The sequence below is a fragment of the Bison bison genome, unplaced genomic scaffold, assembly GCF_000754665.1.
Source record: "Bison bison bison isolate TAMUID 2011002044 unplaced genomic scaffold, Bison_UMD1.0 scf7180017864481, whole genome shotgun sequence".
NCBI lineage: Eukaryota > Metazoa > Chordata > Mammalia > Artiodactyla > Bovidae > Bison > Bison bison.
In genome coordinates this window covers 6,025,601-6,039,312 of record NW_011495041.1, presented here as the reverse complement: position 1 = coordinate 6,039,312, position 13,712 = coordinate 6,025,601, and the positions used below count along the sequence as shown (strand labels likewise).

The 13,712-nt window shown below is 33.9% G+C and overlaps 1 protein-coding gene across 1 annotated transcript in view; it reads right to left on the bottom strand.

Annotated features, from left to right (window-relative positions):
• Window positions 1-410: 410 nt before the first annotated feature.
• Window positions 411-13,712, bottom strand: part of CDH19 (cadherin 19, type 2) — a 79,804-nt gene continuing 66,502 nt past the window's right edge. Inside the window, exons 9-12 of the mRNA XM_010862321.1 lie at window positions 12,205-12,326; window positions 6,853-6,967; window positions 4,111-4,362; window positions 411-1,061 (exon numbers count right to left, since the gene is read on the bottom strand). Of these exons, the coding sequence (XP_010860623.1) occupies window positions 571-1,061; window positions 4,111-4,362; window positions 6,853-6,967; window positions 12,205-12,326 (980 nt within the window). The 3' untranslated portion in view covers window positions 411-570. The remainder of the gene's footprint in view (window positions 1,062-4,110; window positions 4,363-6,852; window positions 6,968-12,204; window positions 12,327-13,712) is intronic.

Here is a 13,712-nt window from a genome sequence, read left to right as displayed (position 1 = left end):
GTCTAAATTTGAAATCAGTTTTAAAATGTGGTGTTGAAGACAATTTTAAAATATCAAACTGGAATGAATCATAGACTCTCAGTCATAAGCTTGCATATTCACAGAAAAGAGTTTTTCAAAGTTGTATATAATCACCCAGATTCTCCTATATGTTTTTCTCAGTAGAGTATCAGGAAGTTAACACACAGAAACACTTTACTCTTACTTTGCAAGATTTACAAAGTGAATAAATGAAATAAAAGTAAGACGATCTAGTTCATTGCCCTTTTCACATTAAACAGTCAAAAATTTTGAAAATTTGTATTCGGCATTAAAAAAAAAAACAAAAATAAAAAACGTCTGAAAGAGTATTTCAGGGGCCTGCTAGAGGGAGTCTGCAGTTAGCTTCACTTCCCTTATCTGCTGTCAGGGACGATATGGGATATTTATTCCAAAAAAATCAGAGAATAGTGTAAGTTGCGTCTCTTTCTTTTCCCAGGGAACTGAAGTAAACAACTTTTCACCAAGCGACTACCAGTTTGCCCAAACATACATTAGCATTTTTTAAAAAATGTATTAATGAAAAAAGCCCTAATTCTTTGACTGCATAGCGGAACCAAACATGTACGCTAATCTTTTAAAGCGAGGTCCCAGTTCGTTAAGATAATCATAATTTTCATCGTGATCAGAGACTGCGGAGTCTAAGGAGCTCAGGGATCCAGCTGAGGACCCTGTTCCCTCAAAAGCATAGGTCTGGAGGGAGTCGAAAGGTGGGGCGCACGGGTCAGTGTCAGCCTCTTCCAGCTTTTCTAGAATGAACTTCCTGAACACCGCGCTGTCAGGGCCGACCTGCAGAGACTGCCTGTACAGGCTGCGCATCTCCGCCCTGGCGGGTCTGCGGGGCTTTCGGCCCCGCATTACTGCGCTGCCCCGCAGCTGCGCGATGTCAAAGGCCTCCGTGTCCGCCTCTCCGCCACCTTCATCATCGTATCTGAATATATTCTCTCTGAATTCTTCACTTTTCTCAGGAAACAGAGTTTGCTTCCTCCGTTGTTTCAGACCGAGGTTCAGAAAAATAAACCCTGTTAAACAAAGCGTATCAGAACATTAACGCAAATACAATATTATAAATATTAAGGCTTCATATTACTCCTTAAATATAATGCATGTTTATATTTGTATTACTATATTATAAATAAACAATAATGCCTAATACTGTTATACTAATGTTATACCTATATAATGTTATATATTTATTCTATTTGTACTGAAACACATTATCAAATATTACATTTATAATATTAATGCATACTATAATTAAATATATAATGTTATCTATTTACATTATAAAATATTGTTAAATAGTATGCTATTTATAATAAGCTATAAATTCTTGCTTTTGTTACAAGCTCAAGACAAAAGCTTCAGTTTTCTGATTATAAAGCAAAGATATATTTGTCATTGAAAATTTACCAAAGGGACTTGCAGAAAGATAAGGCAGCATAGAAGTCTTAACTGGTTGATGATTTAGAGTGGAAAAACATCAGAGAAATATAGTGAACTTTATATGATGATCAATTTATGACAAAATTTTTTTTCTTTATTGAAAATAAAACAAAGATGAGAAAGAAGATTTTCCAATCTACGTGCCTCTGTCAATCTCAGGAACCAGTGATCCGTGTTAGAGGAAGTTAATCACACTGAGATGGTTTGATTTTTACCACTGAGACACATTCTATGGCATAATTTCTTTCAAAGTTAGTATTTATTGACTACAAAGTCTGTACCAGTCATTTTTCTAAAAGCTCTACATATATTCATTGATTTGCTGTGCTACCTATATTTTATTATAGTGCTTTAGTAAAGATGGTGAAAATGAAGTGCCGAGAGATTAAATCACATGCCCAGGAAACAAAAAGCTGGCATTCAAAACCAGAAAGTTGGTTCACAATCTGTGCTTTGCTACACCATATTAATTTCAGAAATTCGAAACTTATCAGGTTTTTGAGTCATAACACTGGTATGTTCACACCAATCAACTGTATTAATATGAAATAGTTTTAACATTGTGTAGAAATAGAACAATTTCAGAATGCTTTTTAAAAATTTTTTGGAGAAAATTGTGTGTGTTTCATGGTTAGTCCCCTTACACAAGTTCAGATCTTATGTATCTGTTCAGAATTTCATCTACAGAAACTGAAACAAACAGGAAGTAATGTTATTAATATTATCAAAAGAGAAATACATTAGGCAACGTTTTAGGTAAATCTTACATTTAAATAAATTGAAATAGTGTTCCTGAAATAAGCTCACTGTGCCTGAATCCAGGTACAGTAATTTAATACAGCTGAGATACATGGTTGAAATAGAAAGGGATCTAATAAATAATTTTTCAATCTATGAATTGAAGTGCATATTCATGAAACTTCCACAGGAAACTGCTGACTATAGTTGAACCTGACATTCCACCTTTCCAATATGACTCGTGCCCTTGACTGTGAGGTTGCCCTTGATTTACTTGCAGGGTCTTGGGAATAGGTTTGGGTCTGTATCAGTGAGTAATTTTGTACTTGCAACCTGCAAACATTATACTGTTTCTACCGCTTCTTGCTTCTGATATCTAGTTATATAGCTCTAAATTCAGATTTATGATAAAAGATCATCAAAAATAATTTGAAAAACTGAAGCTAGATAGAAAAGACGGGCAACTTTGGTAAAAGAGAAATGCCTGGTTTTTAAAGCTTTGAGAACGATGAGAAGAGTGAAGGTAAAGCAAATCCTGAAACATTTTGTATGTCAGTTTGAGTAGTGAGTTTGGGATTTCATAACCCATGGCTCATACGGTTGCTGTCAACATTCAATACAGTTGTGTTGGCTTTGATGTGAAGTGATGAGGGAAGCAACAGAAGGGTTTAGACTATATAGACTGGTATGTTAAGAAAAGTTGTGCTTGATGCATAATGTGTAGTTTTAAAAGCTTAGCTAAAACATTTGGAACCTCATTTGCCTCATCTGTAAAATGACTATAACTTATTTCCTTGTGAAAACAACAGCAACAACAATAGCAAACAGACAAAAACAAGTGGAGCTATTTTACTGAGATTTCTTTTGTATTTAACACTTTAAGTAAGACTCTCTATTTTACATGTTTAGAATGAAAATTATGTTTATTTTTAACTACAAAGCTAGCTTAAGCATAATTACCCATCATAAACAAGTGATTTTTTTTTTTAAAGCAGGAAACTTTCTGTTAGTTCCTCATGGTATATGCTGGGAAGTTGGAAACCCTGAGATGTATGTGACCGACAGAACCATGTGCATCCTGATCAGTTGGAATTTCCTTTTTTTTTTGGAGTAGAGTTGATTTACAATATTGTGTTAGTTTGAAGTGTGCAGCAGAGTGAATCAGTTATGCGTGTGTACAGATTTACTCTTTTTTAGACTTTTTCCCACATAGGCCAGTACAGAGTATTGACACGTTCCCTGGGCTCTATAGTAGATCCTTGTTACTTCTCGTTTACATTTTTTTCATCCTAACATTTACTCCCCAATGCTTCTAGGCTTCAGTGTGCTGCAGGAAAGAGTTGGATGGAGGTTTGTTATGGTTATGGAACCTCAGCACTTCATTTATTAGCTACAGGACCCTTTGTAAATTAGGTAACTCTTGGACTTTCACTTCTTCATCTGTACAATACAGGCGATAACAGTTGCTACTTCTTGAGGTTATCTTGAGGAGTAAACTGCACAGTTTCTGCAAATCACTTAAGTCAGTCTCCTGGAGTATAATAAGCGTGAAACAGAATTTCACCATTATTATTACTAATTTTTATATTACTACATATGTTGCAGTGTGTGTGTCAAAACCACTCCTAAAAGGACGTGCACGTGTGTACTCACACTCATCAAATTCAAGGGTCATTGATTTTCAACTTGAAGTGCATATTCACTCTATTTTTCATTTACTCCACTTGAGTTAAGAATTGTAACACATTCAGAAGGGCAATTAAACACACACAAATAGGCACACACACACACAAGTCCACATTATATCATCATAATGGGATTAACTCTTTTCTATATGTATCATATTGTTGTCAATAAATGAATATATGCTCAGTTCACATGACTTACCAAATATTATCATAATGCATATCAGAATAGCAGTTATGACTTCTGCCTTGAATCCCATGGAAAGCATAAAATCCTTATGACTGCAGGTCTGTGTGCTGTCAGCATCACCACAGTCACACACGTGTACGGTAAGGGTGTTTGTACTTGTAAGTGATGGGATTCCATTGTCAGCAATTAGGATGGCTATGTAGAAAACAGGCTCTTCTTGAAGGCTAAAACCAGTTCTATTGGTCAAAATTACAGCTGTGTTATCTAAAACAAAAATCCACAGGCATAATTTTTTTTAATAATTCAAAAGAAATTCGTAGCCACTAAGTGTAGAAGAGGCAAGAATGTAGAGATTAAATTAGCTCAAATAAGAAAGAGTACATTTCTGATGAAAAAGAAAATTAAAAGAACAATTCAAAAAGTCATTACTGATTTAGACTTTGCCTAAATCCCAATTACAAAATTAGATGAATTATATGAATCAGTTCTAAAATCTTTTTTTTTTTTTTTTTGGTAAAGATAGGAAACATACATATGGAACACAGAAAAGAAATTGCCTTTTAATTAGCCATTGACAGTATATGGGGGTACTAGAATTAAATGTGGAGAAGGCAATGGCACCCCACTCCAGTACTCTTGCCTGGAAAATCCCATGGACAGAGGAGCCTGATAGGCTGCAGTCCATGGGGTCGGGAAGAGTCGGACACGACTGAGCGACTTCACTTTCACTTTTCACTTTCATGCATTGGAGAAGGAAATGGCAACCCACTCCAGTGTTCTTGCCTGGAGAATCCAAGGGAAGTGGGAGCCTGGTGGGCTGCTGTCTGTGGGGTCGCACAGAGTTGGACACGACTGAAGCGACTTAGCAGCAGCAGCAGCAGAATTAAATGTATAAAGACACATCAGTTTCATTTGAATTAAATACTCATGACTCATTTTTCTAATAGAAACTCATTACTTTCACAAATAGTATAAATAACCTGAGATTTTCAAAGTCATCTCTGTGTCACAGTAGTGATCTCAAATAATGTATTTATTAGTAAGGCAAAAGAATTAACTTTACTTGGAGTTAAAGTTTCTTTTAGAACATTTTATTTCACCTTGACATTATTAACCTATTTTCTACTTATATTTCAGAGAATCGTTAAACCTTAATAATACTGATTAATTCACCTGGCTAGAACACTCAAATAGTTAACAAAAATAAATCACGAATACTTCAACATATTTAATTTTTTTCCTTAAATCCCCAAAAATGCTAAGTGGTCTTCTCCAGTGCAGTTTACTGTGTATCAGTCAATGGTACACAATATGTTTCCCCCAGACACTTTTTTTTTTTATTGGCATTCCTTGAAATATATTCTGTAGCAATCAAACAAATTTTAGAAGACACAAACAAATAAGAGGAGATAGATAAATGGAAGTCTTTGAAATAGATAAATAAAAAATATGGAAGTCTTTTGAAATATATGCCTACTTATCACTTTTCCCAAATCTCCTTTTAAAAACAAACTCTCCATCATGCTCTTGAAGTCTATAAACCTTCTGTGATTTTATTCACTAGACACATCAAACAGGTGAGAAAGTTTATACTTTTTGGTATGTATTTTCTTAAATTACTTATAACCACAAATATTAAACCAAAATTAAATTGTTCCCTTTATGTTTCAATATATTTATTTTGTCCCACTAATTTATTTTATATTAATATAAACAAATCTATAGCATATTTCTTATTTTGATGTGGCTTTTTTTTTAATCTTAAATCTATTTGAGTTTCTTTCACTAGGAAATTTGACAAAGGCAAAGGGGAAAGAATGTGTCTGCATTTATCCTTCCATAAAAGATCTCCCCTTGATGGGAGCTTAAACTCAGGTGTAAGGAAGAACACCTGCAGGTGTTTGATTATAGATGCCTGAATAATGAATCCTACAGTGCTGCATATCTTTGTGATATGAAGAAAAATTAGAATAGAAACATATATGATGACAAAAAATATTTTACTGAAGGAAAAAAGAACACTGCAGCTTTGTACAAAGTTAATCTACTTCTGTATGAAAGGAAAAGGAACTCCGTCTCTCCATACAAAATCCTTTAGAACATTTTGTTCTTAGGCTGATACAACTATTTTGTTTTGAAGGGAAAAGAACAGCCTTTTCATATATTTGTAGCTTCTAATTAATGATTCCAAATATCTTTGAATCAATCAAGTGAGTATAAAAAGTGAAAGTGTTAGTTGCTCAGTTGTGTCCAATTCTTTGGGACCCCAAGGACTGTAGTCCTACAGGCTCCTCTGTCCACGAAATTCTCCAGACAAGAATACTGGAGTGAGTTGCCATTCCCTTTTTCAGGGTATCTTCCCAACTCAGGACTGAACTCGAGTCACCCTCATTGCAGGCAGATTCTTTACTGTCTGAGCTACCAGGGAAGTATATATCATATTCTTCTCCAGATATGAAGACCTGAGAGGAACTGCAATTATATTTTCAAGGACATTCAGACTTTGCAAGGGCTTATAGCCAATAATTACTTGAAAAAGTGTTTCCAATTTAAAGAAATCCAGTGGGAAATGAGGCTAGTATTCCCAGAACACTACTTTGGGTTTTGTTTCCCATTTCCATTGCCACTCCTTGAATAATTTCTCAACACTATCATATTGCAGGAACAGTATAAAAAGTAATGCTGTGAATTTTCTTAAAATTAAACAAGATCTCAAAGAATGAATAGAAAGCTATTATAAGTGAATGGCATTACCTTGGTTATCTATGATTGCAAAACTCGAGTTATTTTCTTCCATGGATAGATTGAAATAAAAATGGTGATGTTCTATGGATTCATCTCTATCCACTGCACTGATGGTCTGAATCACCTAGGAAAAAAAATAGGGATAAGTTTTGATCATTCCCTTTATAATATTCTGATTATTATTTTAAATTATTATTAGCTTCTATTAAAATTGCTTTACCAAAATCTTTATGGATATTCCAGAGGATATCTAAAAATTGGTGGAAAATATGAAAATATTTTCTGAAGTTAAAAACATGTTTACTTGCTCCTTTCAGAAGAATGTTTTGATATTACATAGAAAGTAAATTCTTGTTAATGGATGAGATGATTTCCGTAAGGTAAGTTTGTCAGAAAACATCCTCCGATCCTTCCTGCCTGGATTTCTCCTTTCTGTCCTTTTCTCCTTCTCTCTTTCTTATCTGAATACTAACCATTACGACTTGCTGAAATTAAATAGTTCCTGCATATATTGGAGACATAACTGTAATAAACTTTATTGTCTTACTTGAGTATTTGTTAAAGTAATGAGGTTATAAATTGATTTTAAGAGTAGTGTATTTAAAGCTTAGGGGTGATGTACATGATTTCCTTTCACCCAGAAGATTAGAGCAAAAGTGTCCCATGTCAAGTAAATTCCTCTCTCTATCTCAGATTATAAAAAAATGAAATAATGCAACTAGGAACAAATCAGTTCACAATTAGTCCTTTGCTTTCAAGACATGAAAGTGTCAGTCAAGTAGTTAATTATTGTCAAAAAAGAGATGTGCTGTCAACATCAAATAGTGAGACTGTGATTAATTCTGGAAATTAAAGTAAATTGACTATAGAAGTTATTGTTTTGAATTTTCTAGAATTAAATTGCTTTTAACAATGTGTCAAACAAAAATATCCTTAGTTGCAAGATGACAGATATGATTTATAATCTTATATTTCAAAGGATATCTCTACACATGCATGAAGAACCTTGTGAAACTAATACAGTTTGTACATTATTTCTCTACATTGATTTATCTTTTCCCTTACAACACATTCCTAATTAAATCACAATCATGGAGTGTTAATTAAATAATCTAGTAAAAGAAAACATTTTTATTCAATCCATACCTACAATAATAAATGTGCATTGTATCAGGATAATGCTTTCTAGTTATTGCAAGATTTTGTATAGCCAGGGTGAAGGATATGGGCTTGAAAGTCTAATATTCTGAATTCTGTCTTTCCCACTTAATGTTCTAAGTTTAAAATTTGGAGAAACATTTATTTATTGGCCACACTGCACGGCAAGTGGGGTCTTGGTTCCTGGGATGGTGGCACTAATGGTAAAGAATCCACCTGTCATTGCAGAAGATGTAAGAAACACGGGTTTGATCCCTGAGTTGGGATGATCGCCTGGAGGAGAGCATGGCAACCCACTCCAGTATTCTTGCCTGGAGAATCCCATGGACAGAGGAGCCTGGCAGGCTATAGTCCATAGGATCAAAAAGAGTCGGACATGACTGAAGCGACTTAGCATGCATGCATGCCATGGATCAGATCCGTGCCTTCTGCAATGGAGTCTAAATTCTTAACCACTGGAGTGCCAACTAGTTCACTTTGCTGTACACCTAAGACTAACACAACACTGTAAATCAACTATACTCCAATAATTTTTTTAAAATATGGAGATATACATTTTTAGGATTATTTATATTTATTTTTAGGATATACATTTAGTATTCAAAAAGGTTGTGAACATCTGTTCTAATGGTCAAAGTGCTAATCAAATAATAGAGCTATAAGAAAATTGAGTCTATAGTCTGTTTTATTTCTTTGTTTAGAATGTTTTTAAGGAAAAAATATTGAAAAGCTCATGATATCATAACATTTTGATAGTAGACAGAGGCAGAACTACTGTTTCAAAAAAAAGTTTTCACAAAATTTCATTAGATGTATTTAAATTACATTAAACGTAATGTTTTGCCATTAACTTGTATAGATATACATTTATTCTGTTAAAAATGAAATAGTCTTAGATTTTATCTCAATATATATTTTCTCATTTTCCTTTGATAAATTACTTTTGTCATTCTTTATAAAATTCTTTCTAAAAGTACAAAGAAAATCATCACATATAAATTTAAACTATGAATGTATATAATGAATATCCCAAGGGTATCCATTTAACAAATATTTCATTGGCATTTGGAACACTCCAAGTCATCTCAGGTCTGGGTGTCCCATGGTGGCTGGGGCCAAGAGTGTCTCTATCACCACTGTTTACATTCCAGCAGAATAGAGGTAGAAATTTTCTCTAATTATTTGGACTTATCGCATTAAATATAAGAGAAAGAACTGGCATAAAGATCTAGAAGTCATTTGCATATGACTGTAATTGAGACATTTTGTGGATAACAGAGTGAGTCTGAAAAAAATAAAAAGTAAGGGACAGGAGGGAGAAAGGAAGATGAAGAGAAAACCAGGGAACACACTGTGGGATCACAGAAATTTAGGCAAGAGAAAATTTTTACATGGAGACAATGTAACTGTCTTTACATTAGACAGTGTATTGGTATGAAGGAATCTAAAAATTACTGCTATTCTACTTGACTTCTGGAAAAGATATTTGGTATCAGTCAAGATAATGGGAATCATTAATTTGAAAAATGATAACTATTTACACCAAACAGAAAAGGCAAATTGCCCTAATGTCAGCTCATTTATTATATTCATATTTTGCAAAACCCTGAAAAGTTTTACTCTTCCTCTCTGCCGCATCCTGGTCATTTGCACATAAGGAACAGAAATAAAACTTCTGCTTAGCCACATAGGTCATTAAGGGAAGGCCTGATTTCCTTCAGAATACAGTGCACTGTTCTGGCATTTTTGGTTTCCTATAGGGATTGTATTATCTACCCAAAGCAGATAGATACAGGAGACCTTTTAACACACCATTTTGTCCAGCTGTCTGAGCCTGTGGGACATGAAACAAGAGTGATTTTCATAGTATGAGAAAATACATAAAATATTTCCCTATATTTTTATTACATGTGAAAATCATCATATTCTGTCAAACAAACATTAAAATTAATTTTACCCCTTTCTCTTCTACATTTTAAAAACTTTGTGGCAAAAGCATTTAACATGAGATCCACCCTCTTAACACATTTTTAACCATAGTGACAATGTCACAGGCTTATTCACCCAGCTTAATGCAAACATTATGCCCGTTGAAGAGCAATCTCCTCTCTCTTTTTTTAATGCTTTCAGAAAAATTAAAATTCTATCTTATTTATTTGTCAGCACTTTACTCACTTGACTAGATAATTTTATGTTCTCAAATATATTTTATTCTTTTTGGTAACTCCACTTTGTATGAATTATATGTATTATTGTAGGGACCTAAGCTTAGGAACACTATGAATTGATAGTATGGAAAGCAGAGATTTTATTCTCATTATTATTTTAAAATATACTACCAAATGTGTTTCAGTATTAAGGGAGATTTTGACTATTAGACTGAGTACCAGTTATATCATTACTTTCAAATATTTTTTGCCACTCTGTAGATTGTCTTTTTTATTCTTTTAACAGGGACTTTCACTGGCTTAATTTTGATTACATCAAATTAATACATGTTTTCTCTTTTGGATTGGTATTTTGGTGTTATATTTAAGAACTCTTTGCCTAGCCATAAAATAATATTTTCTCCTCTGCTTATCTCTAGTTTTAGGTTTATGTTTAAATCTATGATACATTATAAAATAATCTTTGTATAAAGTATGAGGTTTAGATGGAATTTCTATTTCCTCCCTGTTTCCTTCTTATCTATTTGTTACAGCAAAATTTGTTGAAAAGACTGGAGAATTTTAATATATTTATGTATCATCTTCCCAACACTGTTTACATCATTCATATTTTCAAATTATTAGAACACACAAATATCATATTACAAAATAGGGATATAATTTTTATAATTTACCCAGTTTTTCTTTCTTTTTCTTGATATGCATACTCAAAGGTATCATTTCATTGTCTTTCAAACAATAATTTCAAAATAAAATAATCTGATAAATTAAAAAGTATTAACTTACTTTAAGAAAGAAAAATGAAATTTATTGAGTTATTGCTTCTGAGATATTTTATAAAAAACAACATAATATATTTCAAGCCAACCAGAATAAATCAAGAATCTAAGTAAAAAAAACCTCCAATAAAAACAAAACCAATACCAGTAATACATTTATATTGGTTTTTGTAACCTTCAATTTTTGTTTTATAGTTTTGTAAGTACTTGATTCTTTTTTTGTTGTTGTTTTTTGATCCTTTCGAACTGTGTTGTTAGAGAAGACTCTTGAGAGTTCTTTGGACAGTCAAGAGATCAAACTAGTCAATCCCAAAGGAAATCAACCCTGAATATTCATTGGAAGAACTGATGCTGAAACTGAAGCTCCAATATTTTGGCCACCTGATATGAAGAGCTGATTCATTGGAAAAGAACTGGATGCTAGGAAAGATTGAGGGCAAGAGGATAAGTAGAAAACAGGATGAAATGGTTGGATAGCATCACTGACACAGTGGACAGGAGTTTGAGCAAACTCAGGGAGATAGTGAAAGACAGGGAAGCCTGGCGTGCTGCAGTTCATGGAGTTGCAGAGAGGCCAACATGACTTAGAGACTAAACAACAGCAATACTTATTTAGGATTTTAAAAAGTAGTTTTTTTAATGTTTTATGACATTTAATAGGATAAATAAAAATGTAAAGTTATTGTGATTGGAACTGAGATCCTCAAAGGGGAATCTAATTTAAATTCTACATTTTACAAATGTAAAAAGGTAAGTCCCATATAAGAAAATGTGTGAAAAAACTGTGAAGTAATGATAATGTATTTCAAAAAGAGTATGCTATCTTAAGTCTTTATATATTTAATAATTCATTTCAAATTTAATTTCATCTGTTGATGTCTGATGTATTTTATATATAATTTTATCTTTATTTGCATGATGGATGGAATAATAAAAATTAATTAAAATTATTTACAGAATCACAAAAAATAATTTCTTTATTGACAAAGTACAAATGATTTACTATTAAATTCTAGGGTTAGCAGATTTTTCAAATGTGAGGAATTTGGAAATAGAAAATTTGAAGTTTACATATTTTTTGAAAGAAAGAAATTTAAATCATATGTAACTTACAACATTAAAGACTATAATTAATGTAGCTAAATAAAGGTTATTTTTATTAATATCATTTCAAAGATGGAGGAATACATAGAAAATGCTATTCTGTATAATACAAAGTACTGTTTAGATATTGACAATTTATGATGGATTCTTACCTGACCAGAGACTGCATTTTCACAAACGTAAGTCTCATAGTATTCGGAAAACTCAGGAGCATGATCATTGATATTGAGAACTTGTACATAGACAGGGACTGAAGAAATCTGTGCTATATTGTCTGCAAATTGAGTAAACAGAATGAAAATAAAGAATAATGCTGTTGTTAGGGGTAACATAGTCATGAAAATTGCATTAGAGGTTATGTGGTATATTTTTATTTCACATGAATAAAAGCCAAGGACAGGAGCATTATATATTTCATATACAACAACATAGCCTACAAAAAATGTTCTCAGAACATTCAGCTCAATCAGTATTTATCGAGTGCCTTGTACCTGCCATGGACTGTAGGAAGCTGATGAGGAAAAGCTGTAAAAGTAAAGAAGATAGTCAGGTATATGAATATTTTTTTTTTAATCCAGGAACTGTCATATTTGTATTATCCCTGGCCTCTACTAACTAAATGCCAGTAGCATTGTCCACTCTAGTTGTGATGATCTAAATTGTCTTCAGATGTGGTCTGAAGGTACTAGGAGGCATAACTGTCTACAGTTGTGACCTTTTGAAAGAAAGTGCTAGTCACTCAGTCATGTCTGACTTTTTGTGACCCCATGGACTGTAGCCTGCCAGGGTCCTCTGTGCATGGGATTCTCCAGGCAAGAATAATGAAGTGGGTTGCCATTCCCTTCTCCAGGGGATTTTCCTAACCTAGGGATGGAACCTGGGTCTCCTGCATTGCTGCTGCTCCTGCTGCTAAGTCGCATCAGTTGTGTCCGACTCTGTGATGACCCCATAGATGGCAGCCCACCAGGCTCCTCTGTCCCTGGGATTCTCCAGGCAAGAACACTGGAGTGGGTTGCCATTGCCTTTTCCAATGCATGAAAGTGAAAAGTAAAACTGAAGTTGCTCAGTCGTGTCCAACTCTTTGCGACCCTATGGACTGTAGGCTACCAGGCTCCTTTGTCCACGGGATTTCCCAGGCAAGAGTACCAGAGTGGGGTGCCACTGCCTTCTCAGCTCCTGCATTGCAGGCAGATTTTGTACCAACTGAGCCATCAGGTTTGCCTTGAAAACGAACAGAGATCATTCTGTAGTTTTTGAGATTGCATCCAAGTACTGCATTTTGGACTCTTTTGTTGACCATGATGGCTACTCCATTTCTTCTGAGGGATTCCTGCCTGCAGTAGTAGATACAATGGTCATCTGAGTAAAATTCACCCATTCCAGTCCATTTCAGTTCGCTGATTCCTAGAATGTCGACATTCACTCTTGCCATCTCGTTTGACCACTTCCAATTTGCCTTGATTTATGGACCTGACATTCCAGGTTCCTATGCAATATTGCTCTTTACAGCATCGGACCTTGTTTCTATCACCAGTCACATCCACAACTGGGTATTCTTTTAGTAACACTGAAGAAGTTGAAGTTGAACAGTTCTATGAAGATCTACAAGACCTTTTAGAACTAACACCCCAAAAAAGATGTCCTTTTCATTATAAGGGAC